General features: G+C 38.7%; 1 protein-coding gene across 1 annotated transcript; it reads right to left on the reverse strand.

The window, feature by feature from the left end:
- Positions 1-4,608: 4,608 nt before the first annotated feature.
- LOC100561120 (sulfotransferase 1A1) lies at positions 4,609-13,652 on the reverse strand. The gene is given in 6 exon segments (XM_062957280.1): positions 4,609-4,780; positions 5,021-5,245; positions 7,107-7,233; positions 7,456-7,559; positions 7,949-8,074; positions 11,382-13,652. Coding segments are annotated over 6 exon segments (843 nt in total). The 5' UTR covers positions 11,530-13,652; the 3' UTR covers positions 4,609-4,667.
- Positions 13,653-26,107: the final 12,455 nt, after the last annotated feature.

Consider the following 26,107-nt stretch of genomic DNA (forward strand, 5'->3'; position numbering starts at 1 on the left):
GGAAAGAAACCCTGCTGCAGATCTGTATTTATGCTGGGGAGATGTTCACAGCCCTGGTAAATAACTGAGTTATATAACTGACACCACAGTGGAACAAGAATTCCTTACTTATGACTCAAACATCAGCATCAATTGGAGTGGTTGTGTTACAGAAGTGTATAAAATAGTATACAATACTATATAATTACATAACAGGAATACAGTGGCACACAATCAGTTGCACAATTCTATCTGGTGTCATTTTCCAATCTTATTCAGGCAAAAACCTCACTTGTCTATAGTAGAACTTTCTCTTGAATAACTTCCTTGCACAAAGATCCTTCAACTGGAGTCAAATATTTACTCTGTGGTTCAAACATTTAGGTTCTGATAATATGCGCAGCATTTGAAATTAGTTTTCCAGCAGAACTTATCTGTCAGCATTTTCATAATAAATATTCATTTCTGGACTTTTCTCCAAGCCCCTAGTCATAAGTGAATTGGCTTGTAGTTGTTACCATTGTCCCTCTACATTCTGTTGGAGTTCAACCCCACACTGCCCAAGTCTCCAGTCCTCAATGAGGAGTAGTTAGTTTAGAATAGGTTGAGGGGAATCTCTTCCTCCCTGTCTTATGAATGACAGTTGGAACGTATCTAGTAAATAAGTATCTATTTCTTCTCTCCTCTCTGTTTCTGCTCTCATTTTGTTTGATTGTGTAGAATGGATACTTTCCAACTGCACGCCTTTTGTCTTTGACTTCTACTTGAACATCTTGTTGTGTGCTGTGTCCATTGAGATCTCTCTGTGTGAGGGTGTCAGGAAAGACCGTTCTTTACTATTAAGCAATTATTTTAGTAAATTAACCTTTTGTGATTTTAAAGACATAATTCTGCATCTTTGCCTCCTAAGCTCTACATTTTTTACAGCCACATGGCACTTTATGCTCTGCCTGCTGTGAGCTGAACGCTCAACTATAAGTAACCTGTTTTTGCATATTTTGGATGCTCTGCTGTTTTGGGTAGTTTTTCTACCTATTTATTTTGCTTGAGCCATGTTTGAAAAACATCTGCTAAGTTTTCCCCGGCTCCAGATTTATGACTGAAGACTCGAACATGAAGATTCTTGCATCTTTGTCCATCTTCCAGATTAGTAAGTCTATAGTTTATTTATTTATTTATTTATTTATTTACAGCATTTATATTCTGCCCTTCTCACCCTGAAGGGGACTCAGGGCGGATCACATTACACATATAGGCAAACATTCAATGCCTTTTTAACATAGAACAAAGACAAGACAAACATGGCTCCGAGCGGGCCTCGAACTCATGACCTCCTGGTCAGAGTGATTCATTGCAGTGATTCATTGCAGCTGCTCTCCAGCCTGCGCCACAGCTTTGCTTCCTCATGCTCTCATTCACCATTTCTATTTGGCTTTTCTGATTACATTGTTCTGCTTCTAATTTCTTCACCTGTCCCTTAAGCTCCTCTGAAGAGTTTTTGATAGTTTGTAACTTTATAACCACTTCAGAAAATTTTTATTTCATGTATATAAACGTTTTATCTATTTTAACTTCTAAAGTTTAGCTGGAAATCAGGCCACTGCTACTTCTTGTATCCATTTCCTTTGTTGTTTGTGCTCACGTTATCTTGCAGCTGGTAGATTCTAACTCCCTCCTCAACTTCCAACACTTTTAAAAGTTTTTTTACCCTTTTCAAATCCTTCTTATCTCTGGGTTGTTGTGTGTTTTCCGGGCTATATTGCCATGTTCCAGAAGCATTCTCTCCTGACGTTTCACCCACATCTATGGCAGGCATCCTCAGAGGTTGTGAGGTATATTGGAAAAAACTAAGCAGGGAAGGTTTATACAACTGAGGAAGGTCCAGGGTTGGAGAAGGAGCTCTTGTCTGTTGGAGGCCAGTGTTAATGTTGCAATTATCTCTCTTTTCGTGTGGTCAGTTTTGCAAATGCTGGGATAAGGAATTCCAGGATATCTCCCTTTTGTTATAATTTATGATGGGAAACTCCTCTCAGGAGGGTCTAAACTCTCTGATAACGCATGTGCAACCTAAATCAGTGATTCTGAGATGATTCTTCCAATTCTTTTGAACTTCATATCCCAGAAGCCCCAGCCAGCTTGTTCAATGGTCAGGACTTCTGGGAGCTAAAGTTCAAAAGACCTGGTGGACCAAATTTTGAAACCACTCCAGTCAAACCTCTACAGTTACTGGGTTTAGGGGCTCAAGACTCCTGTAAAAGTGCAAACCACGAATAAAGAAATTGCTATCGTTTTTACCTGAGAGAAAACCTCTTTATGAATTTCTGGGTCTTCAATCATGCCTTTTTGGTCAACCTCCATTGGAAGCTGAGAAAGGTGAGTACAACATGAAAGTGGACCATAGAATCAAACTTTCGGGTCTAGAGATTCCTGCAGAAAACATTATAACTCAAACCCATGAATAATCAATATCCAGAAATGTGGAAGGATGAATGTTAGTTTGGATTGCAATTCTGTGGACATGAGCAGTCATACTAATCAGCAGATGTTTGACTTAAGGGCAGGGTGTGATGCCTGAAATGCAGAAACAAACAGTAACAACTAAGGTTGCCCTGCCATCTGGAGAGCCAGGTTTACAGGGATTTTAGTCATGTCACCTAGTGCCCTTTTGAACCATCATTTGAACCACCTTATAAGGAATAATTATTTTTTGAAGTAACTCCCTGACCAAGCTAAATGGCATAAAATGTGGAGGCATTCTTCACCCAAATTGTTTCCCAAAAACAAATCCACCTGGGAATTTCAGATGTTAGGGAAGCATAAAAGCAAGAGATGGTCACAGTATAAGTTTATAATGGAAGGAACAAGAGAGCCAGGATGAAGCCAAAATCAGCTGTTCCTAAAGGAGTGGAATGAATCAATCGCCCAGTGCGCCATGCTTTCTGGCAGACAGATAAAGAAACGCAGACCATGTTTGAAGTATTTTTTCGATAAGAGTTACAAGCTGGCTCAATGCAGGGTTGCAAGGGGGGTGTCAGAGGGATCACCAAAGACCAGTATTGTATGTTGGTCATGGGGGTTCTGTGTGAGAAGTTTGGCCCAATTCTATCATTGGTGGGATTCAAGGGGCTCTTTTTAGATGAAGTATAAATCCCAGCAACTACAACTCCCTAATGTCAAGGTCTATTTTCCACAAACTCCACCAGAGTTCACATTAGGGTATATTGAGTATTTGTGCCAAGTTTGGTCCAAATCCATTATTGTTTTAATCCACAGTGCTTTCTGGATGTAAATGAACTACAACTCCAAAACACAATGCCCACCAACCCCTGCCAGCATTTTCTGTTGGTCATGGGAGTACTGTGTGCCAAATTTGGTTCATTTCCATTATTGCTGGAGTTCAGAATGCTCTTTGATTGTAGGTGAACTGTAAATCCCAGCAACTACAACTCCCAAATGACAAAATCAATCCCCCTTTCCCATCCCCACCTGTGTTCAAATTTGGGTGTATCGGGTATTTGTGCCAAATTTGGTCCTGTCAATTAAAATACACCCTACATATCAGATATTTACATTACGATTCATAACAGTAGCAAAATTAGTTATGAAGTAGCAACAAAAATAGTTTTATGGTCACCACAACATGAGGAACTGTATTAAGGGGTTGCGGCATTGGGAAGGTTGAGAACCACTGGTATAGATGCCGTCTCGACTCCAAGTGTTATGCAATGGCCAAATCCTTTTATTCTTCAAAATGACTGATCTAAAATAGACAATAAGGGAAACAGAAGGAAAGGTGGAGAGAATACTGGGAGTTAATGTGGCAATTATCAAGTATCAGGCAGGAATAAAAACATGGATAGAACCATTAAAGTGAAGATCAAATATTTGGTCAGTAGAAATAATATATTTTATTTATATTCCACTCTATCTCCCAGAGTGGATTACAGGTACATATATATGGCAAACATTCAATGACATTATATAATTGATAGAGACAGACAGAACATAAACAGAAGCAGGCTTCCCTCTTTCATTTCCATCATCTGGAGGCTGTGCTCGACTCGGTCATGGGGAGATGTGGTTGTTCCATTCTTCCAGGCCGAGGAGCCTGTTGATCGAACCGCTGGTATGTTTTTCATGGGCGCCTTTTACCTCCCCACTAAAGCGGTACTTTTTATGTACTCACACTGCTGTTTTTGAATTGCTAGGTAGGCAGAAGCTAGGCAGATGGCAGGAGCTTACCCCACCCCGGCTTTAATTGTCAACTTTCCGGTTGGCAAGATCTTCTGTAGCTGATGATTTAACCCGCTGTGCTAACCACAACCCTTGTTGAAATTAATAGTAGACCAACAGTGAAACTTTCCAGGAAACAGAGGAGTGATAAAAGAACATATAGGGACATGTGCCCACATGTTGGGAAACTAAGAAAGGCTGGTTGCCAAGGAAAAATTGTTCATCACTATGACTCAGAACCATTTCCATTCGAATCCATGGCTTCCATCCTTATTCTTCCTTCCAATTTTTTATTTGAAACTGTATTCATCACAACAGAAATCTACATAGGTCGTTTTGTTGCGAAGAATCTAAGCCTACCATGAATTTTATTGTAAAAAAACAAAACAAAACAAATAGTATCTATAGAATTTTTAAAATAATCTCCCACTGAAAGGAGAGAGAAATGAGAGCAATCAGATCTCTGTCCGGAACTGCAGGGTCGATCCTTCCATTTGTCTCTTATAATGGGCATCAAAGGATTCATTTTGGGCCACTGTGAAATGGTTCTTCCAGTCACCGGTGATTCCTGGGCGCAGGGGAAGAAACAGTAGTCAAAGCACTGTTGACTAACAGCAGTCAACCCCACATTGCAACAATTTGTTGAAAGACAGATTAATATTGGAGGTGGTAATGGTGGTGGTAACCAAAACAACTAGAGATGCCTTTTCTCTGTCCTTCAACCTATAATCATAACTTCATCGTGTCTTGTTCTGAAAATATAGATACAAATACACACCTGCTTTTTAAAAAGTGTCTGGCCACTCACCTTTCCTCATGAAGGGGGAGATGGAGTGGTCCATAATGGATTTGGGGATGCTTGTATAATTGGCCATAGGGTTCTGACGCATCTCTTTGAAAGATGTATGATGTGCGATCTTTTCCACCAACTGTTCATCTATGGGACTCTCCAGGAATTCCAATACTTTACGGATCTCCCGGCGTGAATCCTGAGAAAAGCAACAGGACTGTGTCAGTTAGGAAGAAGAAGCTTCTTTTCACCATTTACCTTCCCGCCGGAACAGTACCTATTGATCTACTCACATTTGCATGTTTTCAAACTGCTAGGTTGGCAGAAGCTGGGGCTAACAGTGGGAGCTCACCCTCACTCCCCAAATTCGAACCACCAACCTTTCAGTCAGCAAGTTCAGCAGCTCAGCAGTTTAATCCGCTGTGCCACCAGGGGCAGATATATAATTATTTAGAATGCAAACTTTAATAAAAAATCTGAGAAGAATCCGTGAGTTTCCTAAACCTATGGAAGATACAGAGCAGTTGACTCAAACAACCTGGAGAGTCAGAGGAGGAAAAGGGAATATCAAGGAAAAGGAAAGAAAGGGGTTTCCCTTCAGCCTCACTTTGCTCATGCATGTCATGATCACATATTTATTTTAGAAAAATAATTAAGTGCAGGCACTGACATGAACGTTTGAGTTTCCAGGAAATGTGGACTGGAAAGAGCATGGAATATTGAAGGTCACATAAGAGGAGGATCAAAAAGAAGAGGAAGAGGAAAGGAAAAATAGAAGATGGAATTGGTTTCCCCACATTTCATGTTAGAATAAATATTCAGGAGATATATGTCAGAGCTGAAGAAAGATGAAGTTATATCGGCTATGGATCAGAATCGGCATGGAAATTGATTAGTTTCCAAAGGGGCAAAAATTAAACATTTTGAAGGGTGCTAAATCTTGCCTCTTTTAGGTCTTCATAGAAGAGGTAGAGTATCCTTTGTTCTTTTCTCTTGTCCCACCAGCCTTTGACGTGGTCATACCAAGATCCAAAAGCAACTAAGGAGAGAAATAGGTGCATTTTGGTGAAAAAAATATCCAGAAAATAGTAGCTTCAAACAGCTAATGTGAGTGTAGATAATATTATGGAGCACTGCCTTCTTGCTTAAAATTCTATTTCAGGGTGGGTAAACTGAGGATCCTGCAAGTGATTCTGAATTCAGCTTCCCAACAATCAAGTTCAATAGACCTGGAATGACTTATCTCAATATGCCATTGAATGGGAATCATTATGGTGTAGTAGTTTGAGCATTGAATATGACTCTGGAAACCAAGGCCATAGTCCTGGATTCCAATTTTACCACTGAGCCATGGAGACCCACTAGTGACCTTGGACAAGTCACACTCAGAGGAAGGCAAAGTCTCCCCCGAAACAAATCTTACCAAGAAAACCCTGTGATAAGGTTGCCTTATCCCATCCCAATTTGCACTTCCAAGAATTTGCAGCACTTTATCAGTTACCTCGTGTTTGCAATATTTATATGGTGCACCTTACCCAGTCTACTTTTACAATCTCTCCGTTTTAATCCATGTTTTTATTAGTTCTTGTTTTTTTATTGGCTAATGTTTAAATTTTTTAAATTGTGCATGTTTTTGTCTATTGCTGTGTTTTATACTGCTACTGTTTTTATTCGGGCTTGGCCCCATGTAAGTCGCTCTGAGTCCCCTTTGGGGAGATAGAGGCGGGGTATAAAAATAAAGTTATTATTATTATTATTATTATTATTATTATTATTATTATTATTGCCTTAGGGATGACATAAATCGGAACTGACTTGAAGGCATACAAAAACAATGAATACATGATATCATCTGATGTTGGAAGCTCTGCAGAGGCAAAACTTTCTAGTTACTTAGTTACTTTCTTGTTTACTTAGATGGAAGTCCACCAGAATATGTCAGGAATTTCCAAATAGGATTCAGAACCCCCCCCCCCCCCCCCCGCTGTTATCTGCAAATTCATGGCTCAGACAGTGCAACACAACTCAAAATTCCCAAGATGGAAGAAGTTTGCCTACTGTATCAATGGCTTCTAGGATTAATTTGCCACTTCACAATCCTTACCATCTCCAGCCATAAATTTCTGCAGGAATTCATCCCATGTTCCAGGTTCAGGATGAACTTTTGCCATTTGATAGAAGAAATAATAGGAAACGGCTACATCTTTGGCATTTCTGGCCACATATATAATCTGTTATATATGAATGAATAAATAAATAAATACATAAATAAATAAAATAGGGAACATAGACAGCAGTATGTAAATTAAATTGATTCCCAATCCAGAAGGCCTTCTCTGAAGCGCTAGAAGTCCTCTTCAGGTCTCCCCACAGGTTTCTCAAATTGTACTTTGCTGTTACACCTTCAAGCTTGCTTTCATAAGAACTACATACTTCATTTTTTCAAACAAAGCAATATGTTTTGTTTGTGATATATAGAATAATTTTGGGAGCAACTGGACAGGAAGATGAGTCTTAACTACACGTGGACGGGGTGCTCTTTTTAGCAGCTCAGGGCCTAGAAGAGGAAGCAAGAGTAAATTAAAAATATTTTCCCATCCTGTGTCCAATTTTAAATAATTTTTACCACCAGTGTTCCACACTTTCTAGGGTTAGGGATGCAGGACCCCTTGAAAGTGGGAAAGCCATAGATTTTTTTAAAAAATTCATTTTATTTTACACAAAAGAGAAGCCTACACACTTGGAGGGCTGACTGCATTAGCCTTCCCAAACCCTATGTTCTACAGATGGGTTGGACTACAGCTCCCACCATCCTCTGTAAATATGGCCACAATTGAAGTGTCTGAGGGATTGTGACTCCAAGAAGATCTCCCATCTCACTCAATTGACATCCCCAACCCCACACGTCTTGTAAGTCTGGTTAGGAGAAAATACAAGGTGTTTTACCTGACTCTACTCCGGGAGAAGCAAACTCTAAGAAAGGGACTCGCATGTAGATGGGTTTTTGTCCACATTCCTTCACATTGCCTTCTTTATAGATCATGTCTATGACCTCACTGATCCAGGTAGTTCCTGAAAAAACATGGTGAGAAAAGAGTGAACAACAAGCAGGCCATAACAACCATTCAACAGTGGGAACATTATTTGTACTCTGAGTTTTAAACAAGTTGCTGGCTTTTTTTAAGAAATGGGATTCAGCAACTTGGATAGATCCTTTAAAGATCACTAAAACCCAGATCAGATTCACGAACTGCCATGAAAACTATCAGATAATAATAATAATAATAATAATAATAATAATAATAATAATAATAATAACAACAACAACAACTTTATTTTTATACCCCGCCCCATCTCCCCGAAGGGACTCGGGGCGGCTTACATGGGGCCTTGCCCGATAAAACAATCAAATATCAAAACACAGCAATAAAACAGTAATCCAATAAAAACATCAATTACAGTAAAAACAATCGTTAAAATCAACATAAAACATACAATATTAACACTGGAGACTAATTCATAGAACCCAGGCAACGTGCAACATGTGCCGAAATGGGCCGAAATGGGGAAGGTAATTTCACAGTTGAAATGGACAAAGTGCAATATAGCATTGGCAACACCTCGAGAATGGGGCTATTATAAGATGTTGTAGTAGGCAAAAAAACCCCCAAAAAACAAAAACCCTGAGAATTTTCTCCAGCCTTTTGGTTTTCTTTATTTTACAAGATGCTGAAAGGTTAAGTTCACACAATGGTTTCAGTTTCTGATGTTCTTAAACTACATCTCTTTTCAGTAAGAAAATGAGGGGGTCAGAAATACTGTTTTCTCTTGAAAGAGTTGTTAATATCCCTTAACTACAGTATTCATGAATAAGATGACTGCAGATCCTAGGAGCCTCCACAAATATTATCACTCCCATCATACTGGTTCATTGGTCACTGGACTGTGGTTGATAGGAGGTGGAGTATAGCAACAAGTAGAGAGGCCATGGGTTCGCTCCTCTTGTCTTGTCTTGATCCTAACTTGGGCTCACTGCAGTACTCTACAGAATGCTAATTATTCTTCTTACTTTGTTGCATCTTAGGTAGGTAAAGATAAAGGTTTCCCCTGATGTTATGTCCAGTCGTGACCGACTCTGGGGGTTGGTGCTCATCTCCATTTCTAAGCCGAAGAGCCGGTGTTGTCTGTAGACACCTCCAAGGTCATGTGGCCGGCATGACTACATGGAGCGCTGTTACCTTCCAACCGGAGCGGTACCTATTGATCTACTCACATTTGCATGTTTTCAAACTTCTAGGTTGGCAGGAGCTGGAGCTAACAGCGGCCGCTCCCGCTGCTCCCACGGTTTGAACCTGGGACCTTTCGGTCTCCAACTCAGTGCTTTAACGCACTTCGCCACCGGGGCTCCTTATCTTATTACCTGCTAATTTGATGCACAAGTAATTTAAAAAGCACAGGGCATTATTTGTTTCTGGGTGTTATATATTATCAGTTTGGTCATATGTTATGCTATTTCTTAGGGAAAAAAATCAGTCTTTGCTTCTGTTTTTTATGAATGCTCCCATTAGAAAATGCATAAGGATGTGAGTGAAGTGCAATTCCCAAAAATCTTGGGTCAATCCTCCCCAAACTCCGCCAGTATGCACAGTTGGCCATCTTAGGACTGTGTGCCAAGTTCGGTCCAGATCAGTCATCTGCTGGGTCCAGTGCTCTCTGGAAAAGGGTGAAATACTTCTCTCATATGCTGAGGTCAATCACCCCAAACCCCGTCTGTATGCGCAGTTGGCCATGTTGGATCTGTTTGCCAAGTTTGGTCTAGATCCATCATTGATGAGGTTCAGAGGGCTCATGGAATACAGGTGTAATATAATTCCCCAAGTTAAAGGTCAACCACCCCCAAAGACCATCAGTATTCACAGTTGGCCATGTTAAATTTGTGTGTCAAGTGTGGTCCAGATCTGTCATCAGATAGGTTCAGTGTTCTCACAACACAGTGAACTATAACTCCTGGATGTCCCAGCATTATGCAAAGTTGACCATGTTGGGACTGTGTGCCAAGTGAGTTCCAGGTTCATTGTTGGTGGGGTTCAGAGTGCTCTTAGATTGCAGGTGAACTATACATCTCAGTCCCTACAACTCCTATAAATCATGGTGAATTCTCCCCAAGCCTCTCTCTCTAGTATGTTCAGTTGCTGATCAATTCCTCTGTTTGCTGTGTGTCATAGAAAAGAATAGGAAAGGGTTAAGGGAGAGGTAGTGGGTGGGGTTATGCAAATTCAACACCAAAGGAGAGAGAAAGGAACCCTAGGATGTGATGCTCACTATAATCTGCAATGTGAGTGGAGAGACGGCTTTGGTGGCTCCTCAGCACTGTTTGTGGAGGTGGGAGGCTGTCTGTGTAAATGGGCACCCCTGCCACATACACACATACAGATTTTCATTTTTATTATGTGTATGGAAGATAGATAGATAAATATGAATAACAGCAAATAAATAAATACAAATATAGTATAACTTTCATATCTATAAGGGGATACATTCCTGGTCTTTATGTGGACATGTGAAACCCAGGATAATAGCAAACCTTATTGTTTTCCATGAAACAAATGACTAAGGAACTGGGAAAGGGGTGTAATTTGCACAGAGGTCCTTAAGTGATTGCCATTATCAGTTTCCATGAATATGGGAATTCATACTGTAAATTTGATGGCTTAGATACTGCAACCAAGACATAGCTATGATGTTGTGGATGTAATCTGGCTTCTCATCCAATCCACAAAGATTCCAGCCACGAGGATAATTAGGGTCCTGAAGGAAGATTCATCTAGCCTCTTTACTAGTAATCCGCATGCAAGGAGCAGAAGCAAGAACAACTCTCTATGTTGTAATTCAATGAGAGAAAGGAACGGAAATGTCAATAACCTGATCACCAACCTGTATAGATACAAAACTTAATGTATATTGAGGTGGGCACTTCTCCAGCCCCCTCCACCCTCCACCAGCAAAAGAGCGGTAGTGGAAGAGAGGCTATCACAGGGCTATAGTGATTCCTGTGGGTACGTTGGACTTTGTGTAGGAAGGAAGAGAATACGGATCTATGCATTGACCTAAAAAAAAGACAAAACATGTACAAATGTAAGGGGAACCTAGCTTGCCTATATTACTAAAGGGATGTTGGCCAAATTCCACCAGGTCTGATTGGTATAGTTATGCATACATATGGCCCAAATGTGTAACTGTTCACAAGTCCCCTCCCTAAAATAAGGCATATCGTTCAAATTATCCTGACACTCCATGGCTGTTGAGGAGACATAGAGAAAACGGGTGCCTAAAACACTTTCCACCCATTGATGCAAGCACAGTCTGAGATATCACTCACCACATTTGGGGTATGTGGAGATCAGCAAGTCATCTGGATATGCTTGAAACTTGTCCACCTCTCCCATAACTTCAGCAAAGTACTTTATCATGGGAATCCCCTTGACAGGGATCATTGGCGGGCGCTCCATTTCTCCTTCTGGCTTCATCTTGATTTAAGAGGCTGTCTATGAGTAAGTTCAGAGCTTGAGTAGATACTTTTCAAAAGTAATCCATGGTGTTCCTCATTGTGGAGTTTAAAAAATAACCAATTTCTTTTGCTGGTTGCAGCAGTGAAAAAGCTAATCTGTTGCTCTGCTCTTTCCTTTTCTATTACAGTAGAGTCTCACTTATCCAAGCCTCGCTTATCCAAGTTTCTCGATTATCCAAGCCATTTTTGTAGTCAATGTTTTCAATATATCGTGATATTTTGGTGATAAATTCGTAAATACAGTAATTACAACATAACATTACTGCGTATTGAACTGCTTTTTCTGTCAAATTTGTTGTCTAACATGATGTTTTGGTGCTTAATTTGTAAAATCATAACCTAATTTGATGTTTAATAGGCTTTTCCTTAATCCCTCCTTATTATCCAAGATATTCGCTTATCCAAGCTTCTGCCAGTCCATTTAGCTTGGATAAGTGAGACTCTACTGTACTTTCTAAAACAATTAACATTAAAAATAACATCTTAAGATTAATATAAGAATGGCATAAGACACAATAACATTTGTGCGGTGGTGGAGGACTAGAAACAATTACCTGTTGCACCAGTAAAGAAACATTGCTCTTATAGCAGAGTCTCACTTATCCAATACTCGCTTATCCAACATTCTGGATTATCCAATGCATTTTTGTAGTCAATGTTTTCAATACATCGTGATATTTTGGTGCTAAATTCGTAAATACAGTAATTACTACATAGCATTACTGCATATTGAACTACTTTTTCTGTCAAATTTGTTGCATAACATGATGTTTTGGTGCTTCATTTGTAAAATCATAACCTAATTTGATGTTTAATAGGTGTTTCCTTAATCTCTCCTTATTATCCAACATATTCGCTTATCCAACATTCTGCCGGCCCATTTATGTTGGATAAGTGAGACTCTACTGTACTTATTGATTTTAAAATGTAATATTGTTGTATCCTTATCATCAAAGATGAAACTCATCCAAAAGAGTAATTCGTTGTGTCTGAAACATTCTGACACTAGAAATTTGTAATCTAAACAAGATAAACACTCCACATTATTCTGTTTACATACACACTCGCGGGCATCTGCACACACACATTCTATATGAAACAGTAATGACCAGTAATTCAGGGTATGTATAAAATGAAATTAGACTGAGGGAGAGATTAACAATTATAAGCAAACATCAGAAAATTTTACACCACTGTCCCCTTCCGGTGGAGCTTCATGGCGGCAGGACGGACTTGCTGAGAGCTCTCGGCAAGCCTCTGTTATCAGAACGATCGGGTAGAGCCTGGGCTCCCCTCTTCTCATGGATTGATATGAGAAGGGACGCAAGGCCCGGAAAGCACCGTTGATCCGAACCCTGAAACTAAATTGGGGTGAACGGGTCCAGTAGCCGAGGGAGCGCGGATCGTGATAACGGCAGCAGGCACTGAGCCCGCACTAACTGCAAGCCAAGCTCATCTTATTTTAATAACACCAAGGAATAAATCATAACAGCTGAGAAGGGAACTGTGAGTAACGAACAATTGAAAATCTTTTATTTAATTGAGCGATTGTGAGAGACCGAGAAGAAGAAAGGGAGAGACCCCAAGAACACGCTGTTGATCCGACCCTCAGGAGAAGTCCCGAGGGGACGGATCCGGCTGACGGGGCATATCCAGTCGGTGCAAATATCAAGAATTAATTTGACTTTTAAAGGAAAGGAAGCAAGAAAGAAAAGTAAGGAAAGGTTAATAAAAAGTTGGACATACTTGGAGGATAAAAGAAATAAGAGAGTAAAGATTCGGTGGGGCTTCAACTAAGGCTTAACGGAAAGTTTAATGGAAGAAGAACCCTCCAGAATATCGTTGATTGCAATTAATATGTAAATATTGTTGATAATTAATTAAAAGGGATTAGAAATGGGAAAGTTTGAACCAACCCACTAACCTTGGAAGGAGGCGTGTTATGACTAAGACCTCACAGCGCAGATAACTCTCTATCTGGAAAACTACGGAACGCCAAAGAGCCCAAGAGGATCGGGAAAGGCAAAGGAAGGGCGGAAGTAGCTTGGTGAAGCGCAACGCCCTAGATGGCGTATCAACCAAAGAAGCTCTAGCGCTCCGGAAGTGAGTTACTGATATACTCGGGCGAACGGAACATTAGAAACCTGTGCTGAAGAGTCAATACCTCGCTTATAAGAGACTAGTGGGTCTATAAAATAAAACAATAAAATAATAATAGAGTTCCGGGAAGGAAAGAGCTTCGGGAAGGAAAGAAAGGACGAACGGCCTGGTGGAGAACTGACAGCAGAAGACAGAAAAACGAAGGATCGACTACAAAGAATAACTGTGGATGAGTGTACTACTGAGAAGCGGCGAGTGTCAAGATAGAAGCGACGCCCATAAAGTAGACTAGAGGAAGGACCTGGGGAAAGGATAAATTGATTAAATTGATTAAATCAAAGTACTGAACAAAATGTGTGAGATAGAGCCTGACCAAATTTAAACTCAAATTAATTAATTAAGTAAGCAATGGAGCGGAATAATAAGAGTGAATTCATATTATATTAGATCTGGAGATTATTGTACTAATTAATTTAGATAAAACGTAGTTCAATTTATTAACTCATTAAAATTAAATATATATTTACACATATATACACAGACCGCATACCAATTTGAATATTAACTCATAACGATTGGAACGAAACAGTCAATTAAAATCTATAATTAAATTATAAATCGTGTATACTACAAGTGGCTCAGTATTTAGACAAAAGGAAGAAATAAATTTAAAAAAAATGGCGGGGGCCAGACAAAAAACTGAAAAAGACATTAGAGATACTAAAGGACTGGGAGTTGGAAGAAGATTTTCACAAGCGGAGGAAGTGAATCTTGATATCTTGCGTGAAATTCAGAAACTAGCTGAACAGCAGATTGAACATCAAAAAGAATCACAATTGAAACTGGACAAACAATCTCTGCAACAGAGAGAAATGTGTCAGGAATTGTTAGAAATGAAGAAAGAGATTAAAGAAGAAATCGGATTCTTGAAAAGGGAAATGGCAAAAACACATCAAGATATTAATGAACTGAAATCTGAAAATTTGAAACTTTCCAAATCACACTCTAAATTACAAAAGAAAGTAGACGGACTGGAAGATAAAAATGCCAAAATGGAAAAATTACAGGAAAAAATGGAACTAAACGAGAAAGAATTTCAACTAAGATTCCGAAATATTCAAGAAGAATCAGGTGAAAATATCAGGAGAATTGTAACAAAACTGATTGCAGGTCTTCTTCAAAGGGAAGAAGAATATGTGGAAAATGAAATAGACAAAGTGTATAGAATTCAAACAAACTTTTCTAGAAGAAATCGGGCTACAAGAGATACTATTATACACTTCATGAAGAAAAAAGTCAGAGATCAAGTCTTGATAAATAATAACAGAAATCCAATTTACTACAAAGAAAAGAAAATAATTAAAAGAATTTCCTCAAACGATCCTGAATAAAAGAAGAAAATACTTTTTCTTAACAGATGAACTTAAGAGACAAAAAATAAGATTCAGATGGGAGAGGAACGAAGGCATAATGGTGACGTGGTATGGTGAGAAACATTGGTTGACTTCGGAGGAAAAAGCCAAAGACTTCTACCAGAAATTAATGAAAGAGAAAAAATATGTACCGCCGGAGGAGTCTCCTCCCTCATCAGCTAAAAGAAAAAAGCCAAAGAGAGCGAGACACCAATCTCCAAAAGAAGTAAAAAGGAAACAGAGGGGCAGCTCCCATTACCACCTCAGATCCATCGGATGTAGGAGACGAAGAGGAGGAAGAAGAATGTGAAAGAGAAGATGAGGTGGATTTAATTACGGATGATGAAGAAAAAATGGAAAAGGAAAGGAAACTACAGGAGGCAAAAGAAATAGGCGAAACGACAGATGGATAGAGGTAATCTTATCAGACAATTAAAATTTTACTCTAATAATGTTAACGGCTTAAATGCACCATACAAGAGGAAAGAAATAATGATTCAATTAAAAAAAGGAAAATTTGATGTAATTGCTTTGCAGGAAACTCATATTTCCCAAAGACATGGCTCACACCTGATAAACAAATTACTTGGTAAAGAATTCTTCTCATCAGATATTTTTAAAAAAAGAGGGGTGGTATTATACATAAAGGATGATATCCCGTCGACATTACAATTCAAGGATCAAGAAGGTAGAATAGTGGCAGTTCAAATTATAATTGACCAGCAAAAAATACTTATTTGTAACATTTATGCTCCCAATGGGCCACAGACTAAATTTGTAAAGGAACTGAGAAGAAGGATTTCAGAGACTGAATTTGACCATCTAATTATTCTAGGAGATTTTAATGGAATAATGGAACTGAAGTTGGATACAAGTAGAGTGACTAAAAACAATAAAGAAGAGAAATCAAGATTAATTCCTCAAAAATTTAGGAACTTAAAAGAAGAATTCGATTTAAAAGACATTTGGCGTATGAATAATAGGGAAACAAGAGATTACACCTTCTATTCGCACAGACACAAAACCTGGTTGAGAATAGACATGATCTGGCTCTCAAAAACATTATGTACAAAAGTTGAGGAAATTAATATACTACCCAGAGACAAATCGGACCATAACCCAATAATAATGAGAATTAACCATAAGAAAAAAAATCATAGATGGAGATTGGATAATAATTTACTTAAAAAAGAGGAAGACATTATTAGAAATAAGAAATTGACAAATGAATACTTTGAGGTAAACACCTCACCGGAAATTAGCGACCAGGTAATTTGGGATGCTTACAAGGCGGTAATTAGGGGACACCTTATCCAGCAAAAAGCTGAGAAAAACAAAGTGAAATTTCAAACATTAAATAAAATTAACAAAGAACTAAATAATACCGAGAAAAGGCTAAAGGAAAATCCGTCAAATACCAGCTTAGTAAAACAAATTAGATCCTTGCAAAACAATAAAAGAAAGTTAGAATTGGAACAAACAGCAAACCAACTAAAATTTATAAAACAATATAATTTCGAAAATGCTAATAAGCCAGGAGCATGGCTAGCACGTAAAATAAGAAAGAAAAAACAACAACAACCAATCACAAAAATAAAGAAAGGAAATGTGACTCTTACCACAGATAAGGATATTATCCATGAATTTGAGGAGTTTTATACTACTTTATATAAAGAAGAAAACATAGATCAGGGGAAAATCGAGGAATACCTCGGTGCACAAAAACTCCAGAAAATTACAGATGACCAAAGAGAACTATTAAATAAGGAGATAACAAAAGAAGAAATTAGAAAAGCAATGAACTCAATGAAACCGAACAAAGCACCTGGGCCGGATGGATTCCCAATTTATTTTTATAGAGTACTGGAAGATGAACTGATGACCTGGCTAGTGAAAATAATGAATGCAGCTATGAGAGAGAAAAAAATACCAGAATTATGGTCGCAGGCGGATATAATAACTATACCTAAAGATAAAGGAGAGGAATTGGAAACATGTAAATTTAGGCCTATCTCCTTGCTTAATACGGATTATAAAATTTTTACAACCATACTAGCTAACAGATTCAAAAACTTTTTGAATGAATGGATCGGAAAAGAACAAAATGGTTTTCTACCAGAAAGAAATATAAAGGACAGTCTTAGATGTGTAATCGACGCTATTGAATATTATGCAGCATTTACCTTTCTGAAGTCCAGGCTGGCAGAAAGTCTGATTCCGGTTTGAGAAATAAAATGCCAACTCATTCAGTTTATAGGGCATGGTTCAGGAATGGGCGGAGACAGCAATTCCTTACCTGTGGTTCAAATGAATTCATTAGGAGTTGTATCTTCAGTTTAGAGTGTAACACCAAGGACAAGAGTTCTCAAGCTACATACTTTGGGTCCTATCACTCCATCATAAAGGAAAAAACAATGATCAATTGCACAATAGAAATTACTCAACAACTGTGTATGACCAAAGTCACGATTTAATGACTTTGTCTTTCTTGGGCAAAGACGGAGCATGTTTTTATTAGTTCTTTCTCTAGGAGTGTGACCATTCCAGCTGGGTGATAACACCAGTCTCTATTTGCTTGATCTCTCTTTTGTGGTCCATTCACAAACAGAAAGATTTCCTCCCATGACCATAAATAATAATAATAATAATAATAATAATAATAATAATAATAATAATAATATCTATCTTGTTTGCTGTGTCATAATAAAATAATAATAATAATAATAATAATAATAATAATAATAATAATAATAATAATAATAATAATAATAACAACTTTATTCTTGTACCCCGCCTCCATCTCCCCGAAGGGACTCGGGCGGCTTACATGAAAAAACAACATACCACAATGAAAATTAACATACAATTTAAAACATATAACATAAACATAATATAAATGCACATCATGTTAATCTATGGTTTATATTTGCATTTATTGCCATTCAGTACATGTTCAAGCAAAGCATATTTTACTCCCCCCCCCCACTTGTTTCTTTCTCATTTTATGAATTGTCATTTTATTACAGGACTAACAAGGAACATGATTCATGTGATGAATTAGATGTGGTTTTAAACAAGCCCAAATTAATAAGCCAACATGAAATCATAATCTCCAATGATAGCTTGAGGCCATCTAACAAACCCTGGTTTGCTTGCAGCAGTGGGTTTTGACACGGCAACATAGAAATCAGCAGGCCACAAACGGTCTTGCAATCATGTATTTTAAAACCCTTTATGAGAAATCGTGGTTGTATACCCCCCCTGTTAAGCCAGTTCCACTGGCTGCCGATATGCTACCGAGCCCAATTTAAAGTGCTGGTTTTTACCTACAAAACCCTAAACGGTTCCGGTCCAACTTACCTGTCCGAACGCATCTCCTACTATCAGCCCACGAGAACCTTAAGATCATCCGGGGAGGCCCTGCTCTCGATCCCACCTGCCTCACAAGCGCGGCTGGTGGGGACTAGAGGCAGGGCCTTCTTGGTGGTGGCTCCTCGGCTGTGGAACTCCCTCCCCAGTGACATCCGGCAGGCTCCATCCCTTCTGGGGTTTAGAAAGAAGCTGAAGACGTGGCTATGTGCGCAAGCGTTTAATGAATGAACTCAGTTAGTGTTGACATGGATTGGATTAAGGCTCTTGTACAAGGTCTGATGGATGACTGGCATATATATTCGGCGTTGCACTGTGTTAAATCTTTTATATATTGTATTTTAATATGTTATTTAACTATTTGAACTGTTTTATTATTTTATTGTATTATGATATACTGGTCCCCTCGGGGAGAAGGGTGGGGTAGAAATATCGGAAATAAATAAATAAATAAATAAATATATGTGATCCTAGACAAGGAACTAGGCAATATCCTGAAACATAAAGCTATATCACTCAATAGTAATAAAGTATGGTTCAATGTATGGTTGTGAAAGCTAGGCAATAGAAAAAGATTGGAAGAAAATCAACTCATTTGAGAGGGGCTGCGGTGGTGCAATGGGTTAAACCTTTGTGTCGTTTAAACTGCTGACCTAAAGGTTGGCGGTTCAAATTTGTGAGACAGGGTGAGCTCCCGTCTGTCAGCCCTAGCTTCCCATGTGGGGACATGAGAGAAGCCTCCTAGGTGTCCCCTGGGCAACGTCTCTGTAGATGGCTGATTGCCTCACACCAGAAGCTACTTGCCTCAATTAACTTCTGACATGATTTAAAAAATCCCATTTGAGATGTGACTCTGGAAAAGAATGGATGACACAGACTGGTAAAAAGACAAATACATCCTAGAACATCTGTCCCTAAAAGCCAAGATGTCTAAATTGAGGCTATCATACTTTGATATATCATAATAAACAGCACTCAAGAAGAAATAGTAATGTTTGGTAAGGTAGAAGGCTATAGAAAAAAGGTAGACTGCACTGCAGATGAATAAATTTATTTAAAGAAGCCATAGCCCTGAGTCTGCGTGATCTGAGCAGAGATGTTGGGGAGAGTGACTTTGAGGTCAATCATTCTCAGAGTCACCATAAGTTGAAGTCAACTGAAATCAGTAAACAGCAACAATATGCTATCCTACAAAATAAAGTGTTATCAAAACAGTTCAGACAGCAAAGCAGGCTAAAAGCAGGTGAAATAATACCAATAATACATATTTTTAAAAGATTGTGAGCATTAGAACCTTTATTGTATTTGCTTTTACCAACTTGCTTAAGGCACTCTCATTCCTCAGTGATTCCAGGGCAAAGATGACATGTAAAATAGAACTTTTCCCAGGCTCCGTTGTGTTAATTATGAAGGCTTTGATCTGTAGAATAATTGACAGTTATCAGTACTTGGATCTACTTTGGGAGTTGTAAATATCAGATTCCCACCCCCACCACCATCACCGATCCATCAACTGAAGCCTTGGCTATGTAGTACACACACTTGCATTCATGGATACCTCTGAGCACATGCACAGCACATGAATTTAGTCTCTGGTGCAGATAGACTTTCAGCATTTTCAACCACCATCTCCCCATTCACCCTCAAAACAGGTTCACTTTTTTCAATAACTAGAATACAGCTTTGAATCGTTTCTATTGTCCCTTTTCCCTCCCCATCTTATTTTACTTGGGAGCTGTGTCTTCACGGTGGTCCATGCCTTAAGTTATCTCTAGATTGGACTATTGCAATGCATTCTACGTGGGGCTGCCCTTGAAGACGGCCCGGAAACTCCAACTAGTTCGACGTTCAGAAGCCAGGCTACTAACTGGAGCAAATTACAGGGAGTGGTCAACCCTCCTGTTTAAGGAGTTCCATTGGCTGCCGTTCATCTTCCGGGCCCACTTCAAGGTTCAGGTGATCACCTACAAAGCCCTGAACGGTTTGGGCCCTGCCTACCTTCGTGACCGCATTTCCCCCTACGAAACTGCATGATCTCTTCGTTCGTCGGGGAAGGCCCTCCTCTCGCTTCCACCTCCATCACAAGCATGGTTGGTGGGGATTAGGCAAGCCTCCACCCTGCTAGCATTCAGGAAGAGCTTAAAAACTTGGCTCTTCCAACAAGCTTTTGCAAAATGAATTCCCCATCCCCATGATAAATCCTGTACCTGCGACCATTTCTTTATCTGTTGCACTTTATATTGCTCCATCAATCTCATATAGCCACAGGGTCCACCCCATCCCAAGTTACTCTCTCATTGATTGTAGCACTTTAGCCAACTACCTCATGTTTACAAAACTCACTCGGTGCACTTTACCCAGTTTGTTTTTATGACCTCTATTCAGGTGTCTAACTCATGTTTTATTATGGTCATCACTTTAATTTTACTATGTCAATATGTAAAATTTTATTTTTGGGTCTGTATTTCTTTTGATGTGTTTTATCTTGTTTGTTGTTTTTATCTGGGCTTGGTCCCATGTAAGCGGCCTCGAGTCCCTTCGGGGAGATGGAGACAGGATATAAGAATAAAGTTATTATTATTATTCCTGGGGAACCTCAGAAGTTCTTCAAAGAGAAGCTTCTCTCTAGGAATTTCTAGTGCCACCAAATATTCTTAAGGAAGCATTTTTCATTGGCAGTTGTTCCACTTTTGCACAGGTCCTGTGCCCCTAATCCCAGTGAATATGGAGGGCAGACTGTACTGGCTTAAATCACCACAAAAGTTCCAGCCTAAATTTCCTAGAGATAGTATGACAACACTTCCATCAACTTTCCTCCACTGTTTAATGTCACATGTACTGAGGATTTGTATCAGAACATTTTCTGGAGTTGCCTGAGTTAGGGGATCAAAAAGCAAGGATTCATCATGGCATTTAAAAGTCAGAAGAGCAAGGAAGGGAAGGTATAATGGAGCACAGGATGACGGAATGTCTGGAATCAATTGCATGAAAAAAACAAAAGGAATTTCAGAAGCGTGAGTGGTAAATGTTTTGTTTTGTTTTAAAGTTGGATTTCAAAGGAACACTTCATTGAAGATAAAAATGAAGAATTGGATGGCATCAGTGTCCACTCAAGGAGAGGGTTGAGTAACCTGACCTTCAGCATGCATGTATAAACACACCTCTATGTTGCCTTATAAGGCTAAAACAAATGTGCTCACTGTGTTGTTTTTATGTGGTTTACAGTCTGTAGTTAAGATCCTGATGACACAATCAACTCATTTGAAGTGTGGTGCTGGAAGATAATTTTATGGATATTGTGGACTGCTGAAAAGACAAATAAATAGAGAGCAAAACAAACATGAACTCTCCCTAGAAGCCACAACTATTACCGGTACTTTGGACTGTTAATAGTACTTTGGACATAGGAGAAAACAGGAAAAGATGATATTGTTTGGAAATACTGAAGACAGTAGCAAAGGAGGAAAATCACTTTACATGTAGATAGACACAATCAAAGAGGCCAGGCAGTGAGTTGGCAAGACATGGGCATGACTATTCATAGAGTTGTTGCAAGATGAAGCCAATTCAGCTGTAATTCATTACAGAACATTTTATAGATATTAAAATATCCTTTTGAAGCTCTTTCCCTTTTTTTCAAATGAATTTTAGTGAAGTAAGATAATTTATTTCTCTCTTGCCATCATTTTGATAGTACAAAAAAGGGGGAGCAGCCAGTTCTCCCATTATTGCAAAACTTACGTGTGGTGCAAATTGGGTGCACAACTTGCACTGCCTCTGGGACTTTAGGAAAATTAAATGAAGCTATCTGAGAAAGATTTAAATGTAAAATACATCTGAAAGTAGTGATTACCTCTTTTCCAGTGATTGCCTGCCCCAATCACATCTACATTTTGGGTATGTCTCTTTTGAAACAGGAGAGATAATAATGAATCTCTCTAGCAGAGTAATCAATTGACAAGGCAGAAGCTGAACAATCAGTCCCGCATTGACTCATCCCCTGCCAGAATATACATAAAAAAATACACACCGACCTTCTTTGTATAATACACAAGATAAAATAAATATACTGTCAAGATGTGGGAAGATATAACTGTGTTTTTTGTATATGCTACCCTGAAATACTCTCAGATACTTTAATGAAAAATGCTAGACCACTAGCAGCACTGAAGTCAGTGCTGCCATGTAAAATCCAGATTATCTGCTTTGAATTGAATTATATTAGTTTACATTGCCATATAATCCAGTTCAAAGCAGACAATCTGGATTTTATATGGCAGGATAGGGGTCTCAAATTAAACTGCCAAACTGTTCAGCTTCAATCCATAGACTCACTAATCCAAGCCTCGCTTATCCAAGCCTCTGGATTATCCAAGCCATTTTTGTAATGTTTTCAATATATCGTGATATTTTGGTGCTAAATCGTAAACACAGTAATTACAACATAACATTACTGTGTATCGAACTACTTTTTCTGTCAAATTCGTTGCGTAACATGATGTTTTGGTGCTTAATTTGTAAAATCATAACCTAATTTGATGTTTAATAGGCTTTTCCTTAATCCCTCCTTATTATCCAAGTTATTCGCTTATCCAAGCTTCTGCTGGCCCGTTTAGCTTGGATAAGTGAGACTCTACTGTAACACCATCTTGTTCCTCAACTCTGGCTATCTTGGATTCCTTTCTGTTTAATCTGTGCAGTGGATCCTTGGATACTTTGTTGTAGCTAACCCCCCCCCCCCCACTGTAGCTCGGTTTTTATCAAAAATGTATCAATATACCGTGTATATATATTTGCATGTTGTACGTTGCAATGGAAAACACCTCATTACAGCCCTGAAAACCACTGATCTCTGTAATATGTTGCTGAAGGTTCTTCTGTAATTTAGAACTTCTTTTTTCATATATTGATTTGATCACCTAGTCTAAAAAGGTAATGTTACCAAGTTCTACCTTAGTCACATCCAGATTAGATTACTATAGCGTGCTCTGTGTTGAGCTGCCCCAGAAGAGTATTCGGAAACTTCAACTGGTTCAAAGGTCAGCTGCTAGATTGCTCACAGGAGTGGGTTATAGAGAAAGAACTACTCTGCTCCTGAAGCAACTACACTGGCTTCCAGTTTGTTTCCAGGCGCAATTCAAGGTGCTGGCTTTAGCCTACAAAGCATGTATAAACACACCTCTACGTTTTGGCCCCAGCCTCCTTAAGGTACCGCATCTCCTTTTACCAAGCCACTTGAGCCCTGAGATCATCAGGAGAGGCCCTTCTCTCGGTCCCACCACCATTGCAGGCATGATTGGTGGGAGTGAGAGAGAGGGCCTTTTCAATGGTGGCCCCGTGACTCTGGAACTGCCTTCCTAGAGAGATACGACCAGCCTCCTCCTTACTGGCCTTTCAATCACAAATTAAAACTTTTCTGTGGAGCCAGGCCTTCCCAGATGAATGATAATAGGCACTGACAGATAACTGCTGGTAATATTCACATTTGAATGCTTTTTTTGGTCCTGGCAATTGCGACATGACCTTATGAAAATGCAGTCTTAGAAGCTGCATAACTTATATTTATAAATATCCTCAGTGGTCTGAGGTTAGGGATGCTTTTATTTATTACAATATTTATTTATTACAATATTTATATCCCGCCCTTCTCACCTAACAGGGGACTCAGGGCGGCTTACAATAAAACACACATATAAAAACTGTACAATACACTATAAATCAGTTAAAAAATTAACTTACATAAGACATTCATAAAACGCATTATAAAATACAGATAGGCGTGTTCAAGTTTAAAAGACTGGGTCTGTCAATTGAGTTCCAGTAATTAATGCTACTGATTCTTATTCTTTTTAATGCCGTTTGTTTTAAGTTATTAATTGTTATACATGGGGTGTTGGGTTATTTTCTAAATTGGTATATGATGTTTCTAGTTGATTATGTATTTCATGTATTGATGTATATGTGTTTTTTAAATCTTTTTATGCCGCTTTGAATCCCACCCATGGGGGAAAAGCGGCATAGAAATTAATAATAAATAATAATAAAACAGTTCCTTATTTCCTGGTTCATATTTGGGCTAATTGTCATTTCTTCTCTATTGTACTGGAAAGGTAGGTATCATGAGATTTCCTTCCTTCCTTCCTTCCTTCCTTCCTTCCTTCCTTCCTTCCTTCCTTCCTTCCTTCCTTCCTTCCTTCCTTCCTTCCTTCCTCTGGATTTGTCAACCAGCTAAAAAGGTGCCGTTAGCATGAAATGTTTGCATATTAAGTTTTATATCAGTTTATCTGAAGTTCAAGAGTATTTTATTGCTGTCTTAAAAGGTGCCCTGCCTTTATTTAGAAAAGGAAACTAGGGCATAAAACATTTAAATATACACATATATTTATTCACAGTTCCAAGCTTGAAAAACATTTAAATTATGTGGACAATTCTGTTTTGGTTTCTAAACTTTGGGCACCCCCTTGTGGCCCATTTCTTCACTACTGGCTGTAATAAAAGGCAAAAAAATGAGCTATCCTTAAAAGGACCCAAATCCACAAGAAAATTGTATTGCAAAAAAGAGAAATGGAGTTATAATGAAATGTTACTGTTCGCTGTGTCAACTAGAATTGCTATTAATGTCAAGGTGACTAGTTATTGATGAATCTAGACTACATTTTATTGGTTTTCACATATGTTGCTAATTGCCATCGATGGATAACATGGTATTGATAACCTTTATATGCTAGAATATTTACTCTCTCGATAGCTGTAATACTTGGTTCTTGGAAACAGATTCACTAGTCAATATTTATTTATTTATTTACAGTATTTATATTCCGCCCTTCTCACCCCGAAGGGGACTCAGGCCGGATCACATTACACACATAAGGCAAACATTCAATGCCTTGACATAGAACAAAGACAAAGACAAACGCAGGCTCCGAGCTGGCCTCAGGCTCATTACCTCTTGGTCAGAGTGATTGGTCTCAGCTGGCTGCAGCTGGCTGCTCACCAGCTTGCACCACAGCCCGGGCCTATATTTATATATTTACTAAAGTCAATTTTAACTTCATGTATAGCTCATAATTACTTATGAGTGTGGAGATCTTACCTGTTCTTCATCACTGGGAATTGCATTTGTTTCTAAAAAAAACCAGTAAGTTCCACATTTGAATTAATAAAACATGTTGGAAGAAATTAGTTAGTAAGTATCTATCAGTGAAGTGATTTTGCTTTAAAAAAGTAAAGACAAAAGACAAGTGGGAAAGTTGTACATCTTATGTATTTTTTTAAAAGTCTGCCAATCTCGGCCCTTTTCCTTTATCTCAATTTTTTGAGAAATAGTTAGAAAACTGTTCCATTTGTTTCTTCTTTCCCCTCCCGTCTTTTATCAGCAGAAATAATCTCAAGTGGCAAAAGATAACTCAAATGTCCTATTAATTGACAGATTGTAAATATACTCCACTTAGGAATGAGAATGTGGGCACATTCTTGTGTCTAGTATTTACTCTGCTAGGGAAGCTGCAAGTGTTTTGAACCAAAAAAAACCCCTTTCGGATTCACCACAGTGAGAAGTTTCTTTTGCCAGACGGCCAAATGGGAAGGACAGAAAGAAGCTAAAACCCTGCACCATAGAACTTGCATGAGTCCCAACACTGTCCATGTTACCATGCA

Source organism: Anolis carolinensis, chromosome 6, assembly GCF_035594765.1.
Source record: "Anolis carolinensis isolate JA03-04 chromosome 6, rAnoCar3.1.pri, whole genome shotgun sequence".
NCBI classification, from domain to species: domain Eukaryota; kingdom Metazoa; phylum Chordata; class Lepidosauria; order Squamata; family Dactyloidae; genus Anolis; species Anolis carolinensis.